At 42.5% G+C, this 24,005-nt stretch overlaps 2 protein-coding genes across 3 annotated transcripts in view; one reads left to right on the plus strand and one right to left on the minus strand.

Moving 5' to 3' along the window:
* Ndf (Nucleosome-destabilizing factor) overlaps nt 1-24,005 on the minus strand; it is a 36,554-nt gene that overhangs the window by 8,967 nt on the left and 3,582 nt on the right. For both annotated transcript variants that reach the window (XM_071786517.1, XM_071786518.1), the window contains one exon: nt 23,066-23,239. In XM_071786517.1, coding sequence (XP_071642618.1) covers nt 23,066-23,239 — 174 coding nt within the window. The remainder of the gene's footprint in view (nt 1-23,065; nt 23,240-24,005) is intronic.
* On the plus strand, nt 11,451-22,701 carry LOC139818086 (uncharacterized). The gene is made up of 4 exons (XM_071786516.1): nt 11,451-12,185; nt 12,544-14,357; nt 14,671-14,953; nt 15,276-22,701. The coding sequence occupies exons 1-4, from the start codon at nt 12,087-12,089 to the stop codon at nt 15,927-15,929; spliced, it is 2,850 nt and encodes a 949-aa protein (XP_071642617.1). The 5' UTR covers nt 11,451-12,086; the 3' UTR covers nt 15,930-22,701.

Genomic DNA, 24,005 nt, shown 5'->3' on the forward strand with positions numbered 1-24,005 from the left:
GTGTGTGTATGTGTGTGCCACGCGACGGCCTTGAACCAGCTTGGCCAGCTCCGTGCGGCTTCCATGATGGAAGGAATCCAACGGTTTCCAGGAGGAACGCGACGCGCACGTGCGCACGTTTGCACTTCGCGTCGCAATAACATGTCTCGCGACATCGATTCTGGTTTAACTCGCAATAATCGCAACGCAATAGCTCTGACGTATCGCGGCATTAAGTCAGCAATGTCCGATACCACACATGTTGATGCAATAACGCGCTCTCCTCGAACCGTCGTCGCAGATGCGATGGATAATGATTGAACGTGGTAGTCAATATTTTTCAGGCTCCAGTTATGTGATCTGTCAAGAAAGACGAACTCTCTTTGCTTCTTCCGAATTTTAAGAGGCGTGACAACGCAATCGTCTCTTCTGATATCTTGAGAAGCATAAAAGAAATATTCAAAGTGGTAGTTTCACATAAATCGTCCTATAGAAATGAAACATTTAATAAAGCGTTCAATAAAGTTAAATGTATGTGTGTGTGTATATGTGTGCAGTAGAAACGATATTAAATGGGATAGCGATCGTGTGACTACTTTACATGACATTTTGCGCCAAGGAGGCGTTGATTTATGAACTTAATTTCCACGAGATTCATGCGATGGAAAATTATCTTGCGCATTTACGTCCATAAATGTTCACTCTGCCTACGCGATTATGGCTCAAATTAAACAATGATGCTAATTAAGCATAGAAGATTTTCTCTTGTTTTGCATTTTTTACACTTCCCTTTCACTCTCGACCTATTTGATTATATTCTTATCTTATTAGCAGCATATAAAAGCGATTTATATCTTTTTTTATATTAGATGTATGACATTTTTAACTCTTAATTGTGGTCGTGAAACCTCTGGAATTCCGTCAATTTTCTACAGGATCAAGTTTCATCTAAAAACAAACTAACGCAAACAAGAATCCAGGAATATACAGCAGCAAATATATATATAAAGCAATTGTTTTGGTTTCCGTATTTTTATATCTAAAAGTAGGATTCCCTAAGGCTCCGCATCCGCTAATGTACAACAAAAGTACGTATCCACGCGGTTAAGGGTTATTTATTTTCAGACGTAGATCGCGCATTAAGAAAGGAGATACGATTACAAACGTCTCCGGATACAGTTCGCTTCACGCGCGTGACCTTATACAAAAGTGGAATACTCGCTGCTCCGCTCCACGCACGTTTGGACCTACGTAACGCGCGTGGGTGGACAGCTGTACTTGCCCTAACATTGATACTGACAGTTTAGCGTCCGCTTTAACGGCCGATGAGTGGACAATACCATTTGCCATTGCTGCCGCGTCGCGCCCATTGTGCATTTGCAACACTCCGCGCGATCGTGCGCGCAATCGTCTCTTCATCAGGCCAAGTATTTGCCAACGAGATTGGCGCTTTTATTCATCCGTGTCGCGGATCTCGAACGCACGAAAAGGTCTCTCATCGATCCACCGTCGCTGGATCTTCAAGCACTCCGATCACGTATTCATTTAACTTTTACAAGTAGAAGCAATATCTGCCAAGTTTCAAACTTTAACGCTCCTATTATATTGCTATCGCGTCGTTTATCTTGCAACATTTCGGTGCCTCCCTCGATTCAAGCTAATATTACAAACCGTTCTAATCGTACTTGGTGAAAAGATTCGATGAGATTGAAAAGCTTACGGATTAAACTGGAAAATTTAATTTCTTTAATTTGCAAATGAGCTGCTTCATCAATATATAATGCTTTCTCCTTTAGGTCAAGGAGCAATCGCCGTACCATTCGCCGTGCTATCGCCAACCGTGGGATATACATGTGTTTATACGACGAAAGCGGAACAGCCGCGATTGAAAAGATTGCGAAATTGAACGCGCAATTGTTGAAATGCAGGCGATTGCGATTGAAATGTTTCTGACGCGGGGAAGGACTTAAAATTGAGCAACCCTGAATATATATTAATCATTGAAACTGTATCGCTGATGAAAATCTTCGTAAATAAAAGAAAGCAAACACTTAAAAGATTAAATCCAGCAAGAGGGTAATCTTCGATGCTACTACGGTGTTCGTCTCGCGTGGCTTAGCCCATCAAAGCCTATCAAAGGCCAGATACATATCTCCGCGCCCATAAATATCGATCCGGCGATAATCAAATTGTTTCGTCCGGCATGTGAAATAGCTTTTATCTCGATTGACAGCACTAGAGAGAACCGTACCAAATTAAACGCGCAGGCGATTGCGTGCGGCCGTGCACTTAATTAAACGTCATCGCAATAATTATGCGAAAGTCGATAGTCGCGCGAGTCGAGATGCACATCTCTCCCACATCGGAGATCTCCTCGTTCATTGTCTCGAAAGTGTCGATCGTCGCGCGAAGTATTACGTTTCTGATCTTTTCTGGCGCCATACGGACACCGCAGACGTCCGAGCGATTAAATTTGACCCAGCTCCGCTGATACCAGCGGGTCTGGCAGGAATGCGCACGGTGGACGGGAGGGAGCATGCAGAGGCAGGACGTTAGCGGGGTGTATGTTAAACAGCGGAGTAATTAGCGAGCCGCGTTGCGAAAGCCCGACAAATGGCTGCGGCAAAACCGACGAAGCCAACAAAAGAATGGAACAAAATCGTTCGGTCATTGACTACTCAACGACCGCGAAATTTTCGGGAATAAAGAACGCCTAAACAATTTCGCGGATAAGAGAAGAATTCGAGGAAATGCGGAAGGTTTTTGTTGAAAGAAAACTCTTCGCTTTGCCGAGTATACGGAGAAACTGCTGAAATTAGACGCGTATTCAATTATTTTATAACAAAAAGGGAAATAAAAGAAACTTGTTATCGGAGCAAACAACGAGAGTGCGTAGGTGGAACGAGACGGCGCGCGGCTTGATTCCTGAAAAATAGCAAACGAGTGCCGCCCGACGCAATTCGTTTTATTGGAGAATCCTCGTAACGACCTCGCGGCGGATTACGGTTTATTTGCGGCGGGATGTATCCTTCTTTTTCCTCCCCGCGGGGGAGGAAATGGGTCACGGAACGGGCGACAGGCCAGGGTGATGTTTGCAGGACGGAGGAAGTTGATTTTTCTCGAGGGTCGCGATCATCTGGCGCGTTCATCTCCTTGTCGTCGCGGTCGTCACGAGCGAGAGCAATCGATCGGATTAGCGTGAAAGTGCACGATCTCTGAAAGACTTTCTTGTTTTCACCTTCCCGCGCGAACGCGAACCCTTCCCACGCGTCCATTGCCTTATCATCGACCAGCCAGCCGGAAGCTTGAGCAAACAGCCGACTCTTGAGCAAGCAACGCGAACGCCCGTAAACTTTGTCGTCGGTGGAACTCGATGTCGAAATACCCGCTTTTGTGTACTTTCCCGGTTTAGTGACGAATCGTGGAAACCTATCGCCGACGGTGTTGTACATACGTTCGCAAAATAAGGCCGTATATAAATATAATGCCTACTGGGTCGCGTGAAATATCGGTTTCACATTCAGGCCATTTCTCGACAAAAAAAAGGGATACACGTGGTTAACGTACGTGAAACATATAATTAAACAAAAATCAATCGCATAATTTTCTTGTTAAATTTATAAAAATCTAATTTTGGAAATTGAATATTTTCCACGCAACGTAAGAATGTCAGATTTTGGACGAATTTTTTTTAAACAGATTATTCCATCGACATTTATATTAATAGGCCAATTAACAGACTTCGCTTCTCGAGAATGAAGCTTTCACATCGTTATGTGACCCGCAACAGTTACGTCCGTTCAAGTAACACCCGGGTGCAACGGCCGCGGCTGGGATCTACGGCCCTGATCCCCCCCTTTCCCTCCCGCGCAAAGTATTTATAATCGCGAGTACAATAGCTAGAGCGAGCTTTCGAACCCCGTGCGCATTCGGACGGGAATCAATCTTTCAAAAATGTCAATCCGACCGGTGCGAAGCGCCGAGAGCGAAGGAAGAGGAGACGGCATTGAAAGAGAAAGAGAGAGGGTTGGAAGGAGGAGAGGAAGGAGGAGAACGACAAAATGCAAGAAGGGAGAGAAGGAACCCAGGGAAACGGTCGGCGGAGCGGCACGCCGTGCCGAGCTGAGCGACTGGCACGTTTAAATAAAGAGTCGACGGTAGCGCGCGGCGTTGCCGGATCGGTCGACTATTGATCCGCGGTGGCCGGGGGTCACGCGCGCGCAAGCCGGCAACGTCGCGCTGCTCCCAGCTGATCGGGAGCTCTGCTCGGCTGCTCCGCTCCGCTCGACTCTCCCGACTCCGGCAGGCTGCCTCCCTCCCTCTCTCTCTCTCTCTCTCTCTCGCTCGCGCGAGAACCGCGTCTCCTCGTTACACTCGTGCAGCTGGAAACACGATATGCACGGCGGTAGGCACGATATGCCTACCCGAACCCAAGCGAACGATCGGCTCGTGAAAAAGAGAGAGAGAGAGAGAGAGAGAGAGAGAGAGAGAGGAGCGAAGACACGCACACAATTCCCTCTCTTCCTTTCCTCTCGCTACGCGAGAGAGCATACTTTGATACGAAGACCGAATCCTTCCTTCCCTGCTTGACAGCGCCTTTTAGAGCGTTACGTAACTGATATATATATATATATATATATATATATATATATATATATATAATTTTTTTTCGCGAACAAAGCGTAGGCGGTTAGCGAGTAGGCGACACGTACCTAAAATTAATGCGACCAAAAAATTGCGTCTTTTTTTCAAGAGAGAGAAAGAGAGAGAGTAGGAGAGAGAGAGAGAGAGAGAGAGAGATACAACTTCATACCCTGCCACCTTTATTTTTACAATTCCCGAGCGCGGCCATTTTGCGCCGCATCCAGAGTACTTATAGAAATTACTGGAACGGGAGATACACGTGCGTGTATAACTTTATACGAATTGCAGTTTAACATTCTTCGAGGCAGAGATGCCTCATCCGCGCGATTATTGCACGTAATTCTGTTCCACCGGAAGGCAGTTATTGTATCGGCGTCGGCAACGAGGTGTCTTTATGAGACGCTCTAGGTGCAATCGATTCCTCCTCGATGCACCCTTCCCCCCGTCGAAAGGATACCCACACCCGACTTCCACTTATCGTTACGTAACAACGCGCGGGAAACTGATCATGCACTCGTGCCTCGGGTAAACGTGCTTTTCAACGTTCGATGAATTATGCAGCGTGCCGCCAAAAGCGGCGCGCGATCTTTCGGGAACGAATTCCTCGAGCTATTCGCATCGCCGTTCCTATTCGCGATATTACGCAAGATAATTGTGGGACTGCTTAGGCAGTTGTTTCAAAAATTACTGTTATTAATAAATTGTATTAATTAGACTTTCGAAGTCGCGTATTTTAAGAGGGGGACGTACCTTCTTCAAATTCTTATTTCTTTCGCTGGCGTCTGTGTCATTTTTCACGATCGCTCCTGAATTATTTAAGCGTCGAGATGGGTCGCTTTAAAATTTATGCGCGATAGAGGCCTCACTTTTCATTTTATCTGAATAGGGATACATAAAGATACAGTAGAGAGCTCTAGAGATGAACATAAAAACTGGAAGGGGCGCAAGTGAAATAGATGTTTGGGAAGAGATAAATTCCTCTCTTCTGCTACCCTTCCCACTTTTTAAATAACCACCTTCCGCGAAACTCTCCATTCTACAGTCGTAGTTTATTGTCTCTACTTTAAAGTGGCTGAGCTCGATTTAATGAGAAAGATTCGAAAAAGTACGGAACCGGGTGCCAGGCTAATAAAAATTCCTCTCAGCTCGGTCTGCAAAATAGAAGAGCGTTCTTTCGTCCTTCTTTTTGCACTCGGTAAGTTCCACACTTCCTCATCCCCGTTGTGCGCGACGGAAAAAGAGACGAAAGTCGCAAGATCGATACGAAACTCGGTAAAACCACGTTCCAACTTGGAACTTCCAAATAAAGCGACGTTTTATACAGTAATCTGCCGTCGTGTAGCTGTATAACCAGGAAGAAATGTTCCGGTCCATAGAAAGAAAAAAGGAAGAAAAAAAAAGGAGAAACAATAAATAAATAAATAAATAAAAAAGAGGAAAAAATATATCAAGGTAAAAGGATGATCCTAGCCCTTCCCCTCCTACGGAGCCTGTCCCTGACCGTGACCGACGACGGCGACGACGTGCAGGCAAGGACGCGAAGGAGAGAGAGAAGCAGAGTTTTCGCGCGGCCTTCCCGTAACCCACAAAAACTTTGCCGATTGAGGACGGGGTCTGATTTTATTATTAGGTAACTGGAGTACGCAATCACGTTCCTCGGCCCGACCGACCTGACTCACGGTCGCAGTCCGGCTTCGCCGACGTCAGATCGCAAGCGATATACCTTCAACCCCCTTCTTGATTGCAACTCTTACGCTGGGAAGCGAAATATTTATGGAAGCGAACAAAGGAAATCTCGCTAGCTTCTTCAGGACAGACTTCGTAATCAATAAACTCTTTATATAGAGTAGTAATCAAACCTTTTAGATTCTCAGAAGTGAGATAGTAATAAAATACAAAACAGATGATAAGAAGAGATTTAATTTATTATTACGAAACGTTTATAAACGTAATGAAATTATTGAGTCTATATATGGAACCGGAAATAAATGTTTATTTGTTCGACAATACCGTTCTCTCGAAATTGATCAATTTTAATCCACCGTTCGCATTTTACTAATCGTTACGTAATTTTATTATCGACCGTCAACGTTCTTTGCGTACAAGTTTCCCTTTGAAACGTAGCACCGCTCCAGGTTCACGGTGTCCTTTCGCGGCATTTCCCACCCTCCCCGATCGGCTCTCTAGACCATAGCGCGGTCGAAATTATATATATGCCGAGGGCGACGGCGACGCCCAAGGCCGTCCCGGCGAACGTGACGGTTCAAATAAGTGGAGGGCAGGCTTCTCGAGGTCCTTTTCCACCCTCCTTATTTGCGCGAAACGTTGAAAGAGAAACGTGCCGGAACTAGGGCTAAGTGACAGCGGCTCGAAACGTTGTCTAAAAATATTTGAGAACACACAAAGTGTGGAGATTCCGGTTTGAGAATCAATGTATGAGGTGTGGTCAACGTAAGGTCAGCGTGCAATATAAATTAAGGATCCAGTTTCAAGATTTTTCTTATGATTTTATCAGAAAGAATACAGTCTCGGAAAAAAAAGAAAAATATCCTGAAAAATCTCAACGTTCGTGAATCGCATCCAAAAACAAGATTCTCATAGAATTATTATACACTTCGGGAATTGACAATAAGTCTTGAAAATTAGTGACCCGACTGGAGAAGAACATTTTCTCGTCTACTACCGTCGTCTATTGCATCTCTCGTCTTTCCTGCGCATTATCTTGTTACACAGTTATTTTTATAGCGATAATAAATCAAAGTATTAATAGGAATTGCGGATAATTCCGAGTGCCTGATATCGGCACTCGCGCAATCGATCAATGTGCCGCACGAGCAATGGCACACACCGATAGCCCACCAAGTTTAAGCGGCCCATCCTTTTCTGCGAGTAGGTCGGAAGGTTGCCCCATTAATTCTTCCCGCAAACGTCGCGCATTAATTTAGAAGAGCGTCGCTACACATATGTTTGATGAAAAAACGGTTACGCACGCACATGAGGCATTTATCTTCGAAATGGCGTAGGTCACGTTGCAAACATCATCAGCCTAAGTCTAAACACGCACTTGAGTCTCGATAACGATAATGCGCACTTACAAATGTTTTGTCGTTTCCGTGACGAAGAGAAAGGCTAGTCGAGCCAAGTTAAATAAACGTGTTAAATAATTGCAAATACTCCTATACTGAATAAATAACATCTGAGAGTGATTTTCACACATATCGCTAAAAATACGCGGCCTCGGGTCTCCAGATTTTTTAGAACGAGCGAATGCGAGACGCTCGTTCCTTGCACGAAACCATCTGCCCGTTAAAAAGGAAAGAACAAAAGGTGAGAATCAATAATTTAGATCGGAACGACTGCGCAGCTCAGGTCAGCGACATATAATCTTCGAATAATTCGGGCCAAATCGCGATAGTCCGTATAGTTACGTGCAGATAAAATACGTTTTCGATAGCGCAGATAAAATTACGCAGGCGGTATTGTTACGCAAATTTTTACACAGTTACGGCACAAAAATATCTGTCGTTAACACAAAGAGACCGATTGCTGCCGCATTTTACAAAAATTCTGTAAAAAACAATATACGTTGATCCCAAATTTCTCTGAATGTCGAATTGAATGAGAAAAATATTAAAATATAAAATTCTATATTAGAACGAGAAGAAAATGTTGAAACAAGAGATTTCAAAATGTTTGGTTTCCAGCAATAGATCTCGCAATTTTGCGGAGATTGAAATCGAAACCGCAAGATTACAATCCTTTTTGTAGAGCACATAACGTTATATCGCATATTGCAGGGTGCAACGCGGTCTCACCCCCGTGGTTGACTTGCGTAAGGACGATCGATGCTTCCAATAACGCGTACTGTCACGTATTCCTCGCCACACAAATAGTTTTATCGGATTATTGACCTTCATTATATGCGGCGGAGAAGACGAATCTATTAACGGGACGAACAGCTTCGATTATTCGCGAGACGCGCCTGGCATGAGAGATAACCAGATAACTCCCGGTGGCAAACAGAGAAATCGTCATTGCCGCGTTAGTTTATTAACAAATGGCTGCTCCTGATTCGCGCAACAAGCGGCATTACGGCCGTAAACGTGCCACGCAACGCCGCCGCGACGTTCGTCCTCATTAATTCGGCCGCGAAAATGTTTTCCTCTCGCAGGCGCTACCGTTGCGCGCAATTATAAACGAGCTGCCACTATCGGGTCGCAAAGCGATGTCGTATATCTGCCGCAGTCCCCGCCATCAAGTCGATTGTTTGCAAATAAGCGTCGCGTTACATAACTGCTTGTTACGGAATACGTAAGAACCGCGTTGCGAAGGTGCGTTTCTGTTCCAACGGCAAACATTTTAAAATTCATCGAATAACAGAAATACAAAATATATATTTGTACATAATTTTGAAACGCACTCTTGCCACGTTTTGTATGTTCCAGAATCGATGGCAGAATAAATTCGTCCTTGTTAGCGAGAACATTGAAGCGCTGATTCGCGAGAAGCCTTTCTAAACCCCGATTTCGGATTCGGATTAAACCCCAAACGTCCGCTTTAAGCTTGGCAACAGCGTTCAACGATGTTTCGACTCTAAATACCCTGTATGTCGTAATGCATCGCAAAAGCGAGGAACAAAGTTAGGTCACGGATCGATGTTGCACGGTGGGAGACCCCCAAGGGAGACACCCGCCTCCATCCCTCGTTCAAATGCGCCACGATACGCTTTTCAGGCAGAAATCAACGAAATGGCAGCGAGAGCACAAGGACCCGCATGCGACATTTTTATAAATAACTTCTTCGACGACGCAGAGTCGATGCTGCTTTTCCGAGGCACAGGTTTTACGAGGTAAAAATCGTGAAGCGAACGAGCGGATTCCACGGGGAAAGCGTGACAGCGTAGTTCGAAGTAAAAGTGAAAACATATTCGTTTCTCGCTTGCGTCACTGCAATTATATTTCAGGCAGCTGGACTACGTCACGACGTTCACAGTCCGATAACGCAAATTGCAACGATGAGACTTGATACCTTTGTTCCCGGTCAGAATAGACAGTTCCTATCGACGTGTGCTAGTGATATCCGCGCAATAACTTACACGTTCGTGTAAAGTGCATAGGAAATCTCAAATTAGACCCTAGATGGTAATTTGCGGACTGTGATGTATGCCGCATCATTATTTCTAACAATACTACGATTTTTTAGATTAATTTTTAAGGCTAATGAGTATTATTATTAGAAATTCAGCATTTAAATTTGTTTTGAACACTAATGTCCATTTCCAATGTAGATTAACTTTAATCTCGGTTTAACCTACTTTTTATCCTTTTTCAGTTCTAAGAATGAGAAAAAAAAATAAAAAGTTAAATCGAGATTAAAGTTTATTTACATTGATAGAAATAGACATGAGTGTCTTTCTAGTTTTTTATTCAAAAATATGTAATTGATATTTTGTGAGACCTTGGCTGAATTTTAACTACTTCCAAAATAAATTCTTAAAGAATCGGCGCTCTCTCTCGAGAGAGAGATTCACACGACGGGTAGACGTCGAGGCACCGTGGCGAAATAGATTTGATTAAACGCGAGCAAGAGCGTGGGAGCATCCTCTTAGTCCGGATGCTCGTGAAATTCTACCGTCTGCACGACCGGTTCCATTAACGAGAATCAAAGTTTAAGGTCCCGTAGAGCAGACTCGAGGCCGACCGGCATTGTCCGTTAGCACAGCGATTGCCGAAAAAGTTTCTTCATCTCTCTGCATTTATCTTCGTCAGAACGATCCGTGATAAGGCGTATTGTGAAAACAGATCGCTAAATATTCGTAAAATATTCAATTCGTTAAGTACAGTTGCACTACATGTGGTGACTATTTATAATCTTACAAGAAAGTGTGGAATATTTCTCTTGAACCTATACATTCTGAGCTTTCTCCATTATAGAAGAGCTCTAGAAGTTCCATTACGGTATTCTATTTACGATTCTACGTTCCTACCTGGTAGTTACTATTCACGATCCACCTGGGAGTAAATTCTTTCCTTCGCGATTCTATGTTTATTCCTAAAAAGATTTTTTTTTTAATTCTATAGTCTTATTCGAAAATTTCTATTTATAATCCCAGAAGGGACAAGATTTTTGCGTTTTTAATCGTACAATAAATTCTAGATCCGAAATCAAGATTTTTAGATTTGTTTAACTTTGACAATGTCAGTTAACGTGGGCTAATAGGTTTTATAGCCTTCTTCCTGGTTGTTGAAAATAGAGCTCAAAGCAGACGAAACCTCGCTAATAAAAGTGAGCTAATCAAGGCTAAAACGCAATTGTTCCGCGGTCGCGCAAACGTGTCTGCGTTCTAGCAAACGGTGATAGAGCTAATAATTTGGCACTGAACTTGAAACTATTTTGGACCGTTAATCGCGATATCGCGATAGACTTGGGGGGCCTCTAGCCAAGGTGTTTAGATGATAGAACGGGCGCATCTTCGAGGATACAATCGACGGACCCGACGACGCTGAAATAGACTCGGTCATCGCGCCAATGACACGAGGACGCAAATTAAATGGGGCGAGTCTCGGTGGGCATTCGATGGATTCGGAGCACCGGGTAGAGCAGCTTGCGAGAAATCCCAAACTCTCACCGAGCATTCGACACAGCCGTTGCCGAGGGGGCTGCCTTCTACACAAAACCCCCTCTCTTGCTTCGTCCGTTCCTTTCGTCGAGCCGCTCTTTCAGCGATTCCCCCCCCCCCCTCTCTCTCTCTCTCTCTCGCTCACGTTCTGCTCGCTGAGAGACGTGCTGGCGAGGTCTGCGTCGGCGCCGACCGACTGGGGAGTCGGCGGTGTTGCCGGTTCGCTCGTACCGGTGCTCGCCACGAGGAGAGACCCCGCTCCGGTAGAGCCGTGGCCGGAGCTCCGTTCCATAGTCGGTTTTTGCATCTGACGCGCGGCGGGCAGACGCGGCCGGCCGCTGGGAGCGCGATATGCACGAGCGTGTCATATGACACGCGTGACAAGTGGTGCGCGGCCGCGGCGTTGCTGGCACACACCAGACACGAAAACGGGAGACGGTTATCGCGCGCGGCGGTAGAATAAAGAGGAGAGACCGAAGACGAGAGACAAAGAAAGAGGAGTAACGGAGGAGAGATAGAGAAAGAGAAAGGAAGAAGGTGGGATAGAGGGGAGGGGAAAAGAAACGTTCTTGCGTGCGTGCGTGCGTGAGATCATCGGTTTAACGTTCTCCGTAGACCTAGACTGGGTACTCCCCCACGCGTTCTCGAAGCTGCTCGAAGCTGCGACACGGTATACGATACGGTAACGGCGGGCGCAATTATGTTACCGGCGCGACGTGGCGACGGCACCGACGGACGACGACACGCCGCCCAGCATCATCACCCACGCACCGTCGGAAGACATCTCGACGTCGTCGCGGGGCCCCGCCGCACCGCCGGATCGCTCGCGAATAGTTAGACCTCGATGACTCCTCTCTTCACCTTTCCGCCCGTCCCTCGTTTCGTTCCTCGGAGCGAAAGATTCGGAGTTGCCTGCGGGGAACACGACCGTGATTCTCGGCAGGTAGGTAGTGGAGTGGAAGGAGCGGAGAGCTCGAGCTTTTAGGGCCGCGAACACGTGGTCGTGTGATCGATACATTTAAACTATTACCGGTAGTGTGGAGAAGAAAGAGAGAGAGAGAGAGAGAGAGAGAAAGAGAGAGAGAAAGAGAGAGAGAGAAAGAAAAAGTATTAGTCTATTTACGGGTAAATAAAATCTTTGTCCTTCAGTTGGTCGATAGCATAATAAGTCGACGCCGTCGGGCAGAGAGAAAAGCGCGGTTCGTAACGGAACTGTAGTTTGAGAAAGTCCCTCGCGAGGAGAGGCCTCCCCCGTAAGGACATGGGATATCGCTGTACCCGTGCAAATCGTCACATTGCAGGTTTTAGGAATGCGGGTGCGGGTGGCGAGGGGAGGTGATGGTCCGCGCTTGAGGTGGTCGTTCTTTCTGGTCGCAGTGGTGACGGTGGTGCGGATCGCGGGTGCGTCTACGGACACGCTACCGTTGTCCTGGTCGTCGCGAGTAGAATGTCCAGGCGGGTGCAAGTGCGCGGACACCGACAGCGGTGGCAGTCTGCAATGCGCGGAGCGGGACTCCTCCGACCTGGTCCTGCCGCGAGACGTCACGAGCGTGTCGCTGAAGGATGTCCGGGAGTTCGCGATCCGGGCGAGCGTCCTGGAGGGTGCCACCGGGCTGCGAAGTCTGTCCTGGTCGTCGAGCGGCGTCGAGAGAGTGGAGGCCGGCGCGTTTCGCGCCACCGTGCGCCTCGAGCGACTCGATCTAGGTGATAATCGGTTGGCCGACTTGCCGTCGGACGTCTTCCATCCATTGCATCAACTCCAGTACCTGAACCTCACCGGGAACCGGCTGGTCGCGCTGCCGCAGCAGCTGTTCCGCCATCTGAACCGCCTCCATGAGATCCGTCTGGCGGCGAATCTGCTCTCGGTGCTGCCCTATCAGGCGTTCGCGCCCGCCAAGGAGCTCGTGCGGCTCGATCTCAGTCGTAATCGGCTGGTCTCCCTGCCGGATCACAGCTTTCAGCCGAATCGGCAGCTGCAGGAGCTGCGACTGTCCGGCAACCGGCTGACGAAGCTGCCGTCGCGGCTGTTCTCCGGCTTGACGCAACTGAAAGTGCTCGATCTCGCCGACAACGCGATCGACGCGTTGCCGCGTGGCCTCTTCAGCGACCTCACGGCCTTGGAGTACCTCGATCTCGGGGGTAATCCGATCGTGCGTCTCGCGGACACCGCGTTTCAAGGCCTCGCCAGCTTGCGATGGCTCGATCTGAGTCGTTTGCCGATCTCGTCGCTGCCCGGTGACGTCTGGCGACCTGTCAGCAGGCTGAGGACCCTCCTGCTATCCGGGACCAAACTGGAGAACCTTCGGAACAAGAATCTGGCCGGTCTGGCCGAGTTGGAGACCCTGGAAATCACAAACGGCACGTTACGGGAGATCGGCCAATTGACTCTGAACGAGACCCCGTCCCTACGTAGAATCGACCTGCGTGACAACGACTTGACTTTCCTGCCGGCGAACGTGGCGAATCTACCATTCCTGGACGAGTTGCACTTGCAGGGCAACTCGTGGGCCTGCGACTGTCGTATGTTTTGGTTCGTCAAGTGGGCGGAGAGCAGGGCACATCTGCGTGCGGCTTTCCAGAGCGGGCTCAAGTGCGGCCACGAAAGGGGCACCGTGGACATCCTGCAGACGTTGCGCTACCTCGAATGCAGTCCGCCGATTCTCGTGCGGACTACCAAAACGCAGCAATATCTCCTTCTGAGTTCGGTGCTGTTGGAATGTGAGTTCAGCGGCAATCCCGCGCCCTCCTTGACCTGGGTGACCCCGAGCGGTCTGGTGCTCCATTGGGTGCCGGATCCAACCTTCCCCGACGCCTTCGTCGAACATCCGAAGGTGCACAGCTGGCTGACGGATCGGCCAGTCGTCAATGATAACCGCATTAGCGTCCTGGAGAACGGCTCTCTTTACATCGCGACGCTGTTGCGGCAAGATGTGGGCAAGTACAAGTGCACGGCGGTCAACCCGATTGCCAATGAGACCGTCTACATAACGCTGGAAATGGATCCGGTTACCTTGCACAATATCAAGATCTTTAGCATCCTCGTCGGCGCGATTTGCGCCGTGACGTTTCTTCTGATGACGTTAGCGTTGCAGCTGCTGCGATACATCTTCGTGAAGTGAGTATCCATACAGCAACACGTAGAATTAATATTAAGGATACCCGCTGTAATCTTCTTGTATGCCGTATATACACCTTGAGGATTGTGTCAAAATATCATACGTATACGTCCATATTGTTGGTCAATAGAGCCGTTAACAGTTCGAGTGACAGTATCCGTCGAGAGCGTCAACTTTGATGAGTAGAGCGAGCAAGTCGGCGGAAGGTCAGGAGGACGCGATCGATAACTCCACCTGACGATTCCGACGACTTTCTATATTCTTTTCGCAACCCCCTCGTTAACGTTTTTCCCCCACACGAATCTCCCGCAGGTGCGGATGCATCAGGTGGTGCCTGTGCTGCAGACGCGTGGGCGTGACGCCACGGGCTAAGCAGATCTATCAGATGCTCGACAACATCGAGCAGTACAAGAGTCAGCAGCTCGAAAGACTGAGGGAGAACTACACGCAGCAGGTACACAGAATTAAGGACAATTGCGTTCAGCAAGTGGAATGGATCCGCGACAGTTACGAGGGTCAAATGCAGCATATACGAGACATACGGGACTACGGTACCACTCACCTGACCGCGCTGAGAGATCAGTACTACGATCAGGTACGATATGCCGCGTCGTGAGAATTCTACGCCGCGAAACTGTGTTCGTCATAATTGATTCAATTTCTGTTTGTCATCGTATTCGCTTTTTATCTGATCTACGTAATCTGTTTACAACGCGCGAAGTTGTTACGTGCGAAGTAATAAAAAGTTTATTAGACACATCACTGCGCACAAGTCGCTTTTCTACATTGGCGAAACGATTTTCCGTCGAGAGAAAACAAACATAACGAGGCCAAACAAATAACGAGATAACGCGAGATATCGTCGCGTATACAATAGATACGCATCTAGCCGCGTCTATTTTGTTACTCTTTCGCAGGTGAAAAGAGTGCGGGACTATTCCACCAGCCAGCTGAACTGGGTGCGCGAGAATTACGTCTTCCAACGGAACAAGATCCGCAAGTTCAGCGCCCATCAGGTGTTGCGGTTACGCGAGAGTTACAAGTACCAGCAACAGACGCTGTCCAAGGTGCTGGAGAACCTGCCCAATCTGTACTTCGATAATTGCCGGAGCGGCTCGTGTGGCAAGAGCGACTCCATGGTATTCGATCCTACCAAGGACGACTTCGAGAATATGAACACCTATTTCAAGGCGAAGATCGACGATCTGGTGGCGGGAGCGAGTCTGGAGGACGTCAACAGCGAGTATTACACGCCGACCGAGCTATCGTCGACCAGCCCGCAAGGCCAGAACCCGTTGGAAGGTATTCATATCAATTACATCGAGGAAAGCGGCCCACCGCCGCCTCTGGGACCGCCTACAGTGTTCCCTGCTTCGGTGATACTGCAATGTATCGACGAATACGCCAGCACAGTGTCCACATACAAGAACAACGAGCATGACAAGCCGATCTTCAAAGGCTCCAACGGTACAGTCTTGGCTAAGGAGCCCCGGAAAAAGACACCGGAAGTCTTGGGGCTTTTAGCACCTAGCAACAGTCTACCTGATCTTCCACGCGAGACTAAACTCTAGCCGACAGAAATTAAAGCGCGTTAAAGTGGCCAAGAATGGGTTCCTACTATCATTTAAGTTATCAGAAACATAAGGGGGAAGAGATTGTTCTCGGACAATCAACGGCAGTGGAGCGTAATGGAAGGATCATCGCCATCCTGCGTCTGATAAGTAGGAATCGCGTCTTCGATATCGAGGAGATCGCTTGAAGCTTCTTCCGCTTTTCATTATACGACTGATTCGAGGAGAGTGCCCTAGAAAAGACAGTTCGAGAAGAACTCGTGTCAAGTGCCAAGAAACAGGAGATCCTTCCTCTGTCGAGATCGCAAGGACAAGTGTGTGCGTGTGCTAATCTAGGAGAACAAAAACAAATTAACGGACAGTTTCCAAGGATTCTCTTGATATGGTCGACCTTGCAACCTGTCCGTCTCTCGTTAAGCAACGTGTGCTTTTTCATCAGTGTCATCGTTTTTGGATGACTACCATCATCCGAGAGGATAAAGAGAAAGACGCGAATTGCATTTCGCGTCCTCGTCAACTCGGCTGTAAATTTAATTTCCTTTTAAAAGCGCGACGAGGAAGAAATGTAACTTCGCCTAGTTGTCAATTCCATGAGTCTTGAGGTTGCGATTTCCGTAAGGAATCATTCTCAATCCTTCCTGTAAATAGGCGTGAAACTTTTATGTATCAGTGATACCGCGAGAAAAAGTCGGATTATCCTCTCATTGCGAAAGACTGAGGCGGCGAGATCGACACGCCAGCAATCGTCCGTTTGTTTTTCGTCTTCTTCGTCTCGATTTTCTCGTGAATAAAAACCGGCGAAAAACCTCGGCGTTCGATCGTGCTCGCGTCCTTTCTTTTCTTCTTTTTTTTTTAACCGCTTGTGTTTAGCGCAGTAGGTTACATATTGTTCGAGACATAGAAGTATATGCCTATCGAAGAAAGAAAAAAAGGAAACATACCAGAAAATAACCAACGTACGTACTTAATTTTTTAATCATTACAGCAATATATCTCCAACCAGTCGGGCTTATCATTCGCGCGGAAAATAATTAAAGGGAGAGGAAATTGTAATAAAGAAAAATTATATTGGCTGTTAGATCTTTCGACCTAAGGCAGCGTTTCAGAGAAAGAAAATTGTATGTACGGATTTAGTTGCTCTTATACAAATTTTACAAGATGCGCCCCTTTGTTGAATAAATCCTGACGAATCGTCGCCAAGCATCTGTCTTAATCCCTTATCCAAATTCCATCTCGTGATCAAACTTTGCAGAAGAATATATTGAAAACTTAATTTATTCTTTTTTTTTTTTAAGACATACGTGCTAAATAGAAAATCAAGAACTATCAATCGTGCTAATTAGCTCATTGCTAATTAGTGAAGTTGCTAACTGTAAAAAATTCAATTAACGCGGACTTTAATCATCGAGAGAACATCTTCGCAATATATTTATCATTTAGTAATCGAGTTTGAAAGATGAGAGCGACGATTGAAAGAGAATAAGAACAGTTAGAATAATCCATAATTTGTCCGATTTAAATCTTTAATGGATTGTACAAAAGACTTAACAAAAATTTCAGCTCCAAATTCTGTAGCCAACTTTCTATAGAATTGAAAATTTAATAGTAAATCTTCGAAACATAAAATAATAATTTCAAAATAAGTAAAAATGTACTAATTGTTTTTACAGTGTAAGAAAAGTTTTATTTTATATATTTTTTTAACGAATTTGTCCTAGAAAGAATTAATATCAAACTAATTTCTTATGTAGAACTTGACTTCTTTTATTTCATATTCTTATCAAATCTAGATTTTATTAGATTTAAATTCACAGCGCAATTACAGAGGAAAATAATTCTGTTCATGAAAAGTGATTAATTCAGAATTATTTCATGAAAATAATTTCTTAGAATTTTATGATATAAAAGAAGTTACATTAAAAACAATAATTATAGTTAACAAATTAGACGTTTGTTTTAAATGATATATACGAATATACCTCATGATAATATTCGTTTTTCTAACGGATGTAAAAGGTAATTTATAGTTGAAATCTTGAGATCTTTAAATTTAGATATTTATGGACTTGGTTCACTTTGGAATTCATAAATCGTCTCGATCGGATCGTCAAGAATGCAATACTTTCGAGTTGGAAAAATCACGTGATAAAAGGACACGCGCGTATCGATTATCTAAATATTCTAAACAACTGCTGCCGATGCAGAAATGACTGAATCACCACGATACCAATGGAACAAAACAGAATAAGGAAATAATCGCGGCCAGGAGAGCGTTGTCGTTATTTTTGGATCGCGTCAGCGAGAGAGATAAAATTTTATCATGCTTCCTCCGTTAGACGGAGGGGGAAGCCGCGCACGGGATACGCAAGACGAAGCAGAACCATGGTGGAAAGCATGTAGTCGGTCTCGGTATCGTGGTGAGATCTTAAGGGGAATCCTATTCTATGTCGAGAGAAACCTGTCCGGGCTAAATCCGAAGAAGTGGGAATCGATAAGTTGTCATAAACTCGAATTTGATGAAGCTGGAGTCAACGTTTTCTCAGTGAAAAGTTGAAGCATAATTATGAAGTCTCCAAATTTGTTTTTCAATGTAATTAATCGGCGTAGTCCATCACAAAGCAACCAAATGCATTATATTCCACGATATTCATGTCTCGCAAATTGGTAGAGTCTACGAATCAATCAGAAAACTTTTTAATAAATATATACATATGTAAGTAATAAAAAAATATTTGCTATTGTCAGAATTCAAACTTGCGTCATGTAATTTTACATAGTAATATATTTTTAAATAAATTAATTGGTAAAAATAGATGATTTTCAATATAAATAATCGTTTAATGGTATTTCAAATCTTAATTTAACATAAATCAATTAAAAAATTATATTAAAATTGATAACTCGTCATATCAGAACCATCAGTTTTGTGAATGTCGAGTTCTGCTTGCTATGTGAATATGTTGCAATTATAACATTTATAACGCAAATCTATAATTACCGTGGTGTTTCTCACGGCTTTCACAGCAATGCAAACATATAAAAATATTACGCAAACAGCTTCTGGCTTCTGACTGAAACACGTAAAAATATGTAAGAACACGTATGAACATGATAAGAATTTGAAATGCGAAGTCGTAAGAGCAAACTAGACGTTGCTAAAGTGTCGAATTTCATTATACGTTGCTAAATAAAAAAAAAATATTATTTCAGTCAGATGTAAAACAATTTCTAATATATATTTAAATCAGAAATGCAAAATGTAATGTCTATTTCAACAGAAATTGAATCCTCATTCCACAAAAAGATCTTTATTTCAAAAATATCAAAATTTAATCTTTACTTATATAATATCTTTCATATATAAAAATTATTAATTAAATAACAGTTTCTTAGGAATATTTATTTTAAAAGAATTAATTAAATTTTACATTGGAAACCTAATCATTACACATAAACATTAGATACATATAACCGCCGAGATTATTTTGAAATATTTCAGAGTTTAATAGAGAAGTTCATTCAAGCTTTTACTAAGAAAACATCTCCGTATTCATCAAAAAATTTTTTCGACTGCTGATTCCCTACTTTTTAGATACACCTGGCATTTCGCCATAGACTAATCGGGATGGTAGCACTATACAAGTAGCATAATCGATCAACCTAATTGTAGCCGGTCTCATAAATCTCGTCGATACTCGCGTGCGCTAGTTCAGATAAAGGTTGTTTTCGCTCTAATTTACGTAGAATTATTGGTAGTAACAAGATTATACACTTTGTAATTATAAATACGATTCGCAACTTTATTAAGAATTTAGACAAATTGATATTTAATATTATTTTTCATTTGCTAACGAGCTTTATTTGGAAATCAGATTCACCAAAGCAGTACAAGGCAGTACTTGTGTATACCAGTTTTGGTGTATCACAAATGATATAAAATAGATCAGGCGGCAAACCAAAAATCTTAAAAGATATCATTTGTAATTCACCGAAAGTGGCACAATTTGATAACGCTGTCCCAAATAATTCTGTCGGTATCTTTGTCGAGGTTTTTGGTAAAGTCGTAAGTCAATTTACAATTACTCTCTATTTAAAATCCTCTTATCCCTCCCTCCTACATATATATTATCTCGATAGTCCTATCATTCTGTTACCGAACTATCTAATTAGTTCGATGAAAAAAAAACAAAAAGGACCTCCGATGTAATATCTCTAGAAGAGCAAATAAAAGTCGAACTTTATAGGCATCGATATAAAAGTCCACGTCAATATAATTGGCTTCTCTAATGCTTGTCAAATCTATCGATCCGCTGTGAATCCATCTTGGCGATTAATTAATTTAAAAAAAAAACATCAGAAAAATATCCGTATCGCAACGAGGGCACCCATTATAATTCCGATTAAAAATAAAACAATTTATTAACACATTTATGTCATCGGTGGTTTAACTTTTATTGGCTCTTCTATTACAGAGCAATTCGATTGCTCTTTTGCGTTCAATACCATCGAAGGAATCACTATTGCGCGCAAATGTAGTCAACCTCGAAAGTATTTGAAATTAATGTTCAATTAATAATCGTCACTTTGATATAAGTTTGATGATTATTATTTGAAATCAGTTTCTAATCTTTTCATATCCATGAACGCTCGACTACGGATAGATCAATATTGTTTCGTAGTCCCTTCATGTTACGTTATTCTCCGATTTAACATTATTATATAAATACTTGGAAGAATGTAAGAGGAAATAAAATCCGACCGGTGCGTTCACCCGGCGTACTTCTAACATTGATTAAACGAGTATTATCTATTACGCCGTTCCAGAACGTTCCTGGGAGCGACAAAATGATGGAAACTGGAAATCTATTACGCTTAGAGAATAGTTTAAACTTTAACTAGAGCTACTTCTCGTCGCGGCACATCGAATCTTAGACGAGAAAGTCTTTTCTCTGTTCCTTGGTATGTCGAATGCTCGTACTTATGCTTCCAGCATGTATATTTTTTATACGACGTCATTTTTAAACCGCGAAGCCTTAACAGAGAGGGGTAACGCATGTGCGGGGCGTGTAAATTAAAATTAATGATGCAAGAAAAACCGCTGTCGGTGACACTGATTGAGGGCGTGTAAAAATTAAAGTAATTGAATCGCGCGTAGATGCTTTCCAGAAATGACTTCTCGTTCCAGTATGTTATATCGACAGCGGCATAATTATTATTAAATGCAAGTAAGCGGTGAGATTAATAGTTCTCGGAAAGAATTAAGACGTTTTTGCTTTAATAAAATTAAAATATAAATCTTTTCGTTAATTGAATATTTCGTCGATCAAATATTTCCACATAAAATGCATAAATTTTTGCATTACTTTCTCTTAATTTTACAAATATAAAGCAATGGAAGAGAAGGCTTTATCGTTATTTTTTTTTAAAATCGGAGACGTGTGTGTTAGTGTATTAAAAATTAATTATGCCACTGTAAATCGAATATTTTATCATAGATAATAAATAATAGACTAGATAATAAATAATAGAATTTATTCCATCTATGACTTCGCGAGCAACATTCTCTCTCATCGGAATTAAATAATGTAAAAAAATAATTTTGTAGCGAAAATTTATATATTTTATTGTAGAATTATATAGAATTAGATTATATAGAAATGTGTATCTTTAGTGACGTGACACACAGTGAGAGGAACTTTATTTCCTTAATATGCAAGAGATGTCCTGAGTCTATCGACCGTTCGTTTGGACATCCGGTGTAACATTATCTAACGAGTCTTTTAAACGCTGTGATTTGTGAACTTTCTAAGGATATATATCGCAATGTAAATTGATGTAGAACAGAGTTTGCAATAATATTATCCAGTACGTTTATTAGATGTACAATAATAAATTGCACAAGTCGCGCTCAACAGAGAAGTTTCTTTTCTTTGGAGCGGACTACGAAAGTAATAATCACTCCGAGTTCGTAATTATACTAGTTTGTATAGATTTTAATTATTCGCAACAATACTGAAAATAAATTATGTATAATCAAAGTAAAAAAAACTTTAGCAAGTGTTCCACGAAGTGATGTTTGCCAGTCACTTGAATTTATTAAAAAAATATCGACTATTGTACCACACGTAGCTATTTGCGTTACAATTCAACTTTGGAAACCGGGTACCAAAGAAGGAAAGTCTGACGCGCAAACTCTTTTTTACGCTGAAGCGCAGTTTTCATATTATCGAGGCTGTCATTGATTTTGACGATCGTTAAAATGACCAAAGCAATTCTTACGGTGATCTCCGCAGAAACTTATCTGACACCGTTCATATAACTTGCCAAGAGTAACCTTTTAAAATTTAACACTTAAAGGTATCTTGTCGAGTTTCCCGTTGGTGATCTCTTACCCTTCTGTCCGAGATACTCTAACGGATGTATTAAAAAAAAAAAAAATTATTTTGGCGAATAACTGCGACGGTATAAACTGTCATTTCCTACGTCGTAAACTTGCGGGTTGCAGATCGAGCAACACAAAAAAAAACGATCTATATGTGCTATTCGAGCAATCATGTTGGAAAGTTAGGAAGATACCGTACAGTTAAATCGCTTTAATGTTCCGACCGAGCGATGTAAAAGATCTAAAGTCATTTGTAATGAAGCGACTTGTTCGCCTTTGTAAAAATAATCCTAAGTTATTTCTCCCGACTAACAAAAGATGATGACGTCGGCGAATCTGCTCAACTTCTACCATTGTTCTCAAAGTTAATAAATCTCATTGTTTATTGTGGTACTCTTGGTTTCCTTCAACAACCCTCTTTCGCACATAACGACTTGTAGCACGTAATTATTTATCAAAATTTAACATACCACATTTAAAAACAAAATTGCTGAGGCAAACATAATTAATTACAACAAAGTATAACTCCTTAATCGATAAAAAAATTATATATATGTTATCCAACGCGTATTAATCCATACTATCGTTGCATTAATTCTTTTTTAATGGTAAATATACAACTACTTCAAGATTTTCATTGTTTAATTAATAATAAAATTTTTATCATAATTTAATTATAATACACTGTATTCGCCATCAGCAGAAATCTTTCGCAATCTGTAGAAAAAAAAAGAAAAGAAATATCGGTACATACCTTTTCCTGCGTTCGATTCCACACGATCACACTATGACCACTGTTGATCAAGTTTTTCACGATACCACTGCCCATAATGCCGAGTCCAAGAAAACCAAATTTCAGATTTGACGGAAGGATATTCTTCTCCTTGAGAGTTTGCGACATCGTTTCGACGTCTAAGGGCGGCGTAATCTGCGGAACAAAGTAAAGGAATGTTACGGGAAAGGAATAATTCTGATACTTTCTTTGTAAAGAGGAATAACTTTACAAATTCTACATTTTTCCTGAAATGTATCTTTTTTCGATAACAAATGTTCTTTCGATTTCAAATCTTCAAATTGTCGATAGATTGTAGGTAAGTTGAACTAAAACTATAATGATTAGTGTAATCTATCAGAGATAAAAAATAAATGTAATTCCTTGATTTTCTAACAAACTAATTTAAAAAAATTAATATAATTATTTTTATTAATTTCTAGCAAAAAAATTAGTAACAAAATCTTATTGTGATTTTAATTGCATTTTAAATTCATTTTAATAGAATTTATTTTAATAGAATTTTTATTAGATTTTTTAATGTTATTATATAGAATATTTGCACTAAAAATAAAAAATTATTAAAAATAAAATTTTTTTAAATTTCGTTGAATAAATATATCTATGTTTTAAAGAGAAATCTGCAATTAAAGGAATATCTGCAATATCTTTTTAAGATATCTTACATAAAGGATGTCCCGAAATTGACTTTAAAGTATCAATTATTAAATATAATTAAAGTATCAACTATTAAACTGTAAATATTTAAAAAAGAATCTTTCTTTTAAATAAAATTCTGACATGCATAAAATTTACCTTATTATTTTATAATGGTTTAGGTGAACAAAAGCATAATAAATATAATAAAAATATTAATAAATAAATAAATAATATATTAATAATATAACAGCAAAAATTTCTC

Source organism: Temnothorax longispinosus, chromosome 8 (assembly GCF_030848805.1).
Source record: "Temnothorax longispinosus isolate EJ_2023e chromosome 8, Tlon_JGU_v1, whole genome shotgun sequence".
In the NCBI taxonomy this organism is placed as follows: Eukaryota; Metazoa; Arthropoda; class Insecta; order Hymenoptera; family Formicidae; genus Temnothorax; species Temnothorax longispinosus.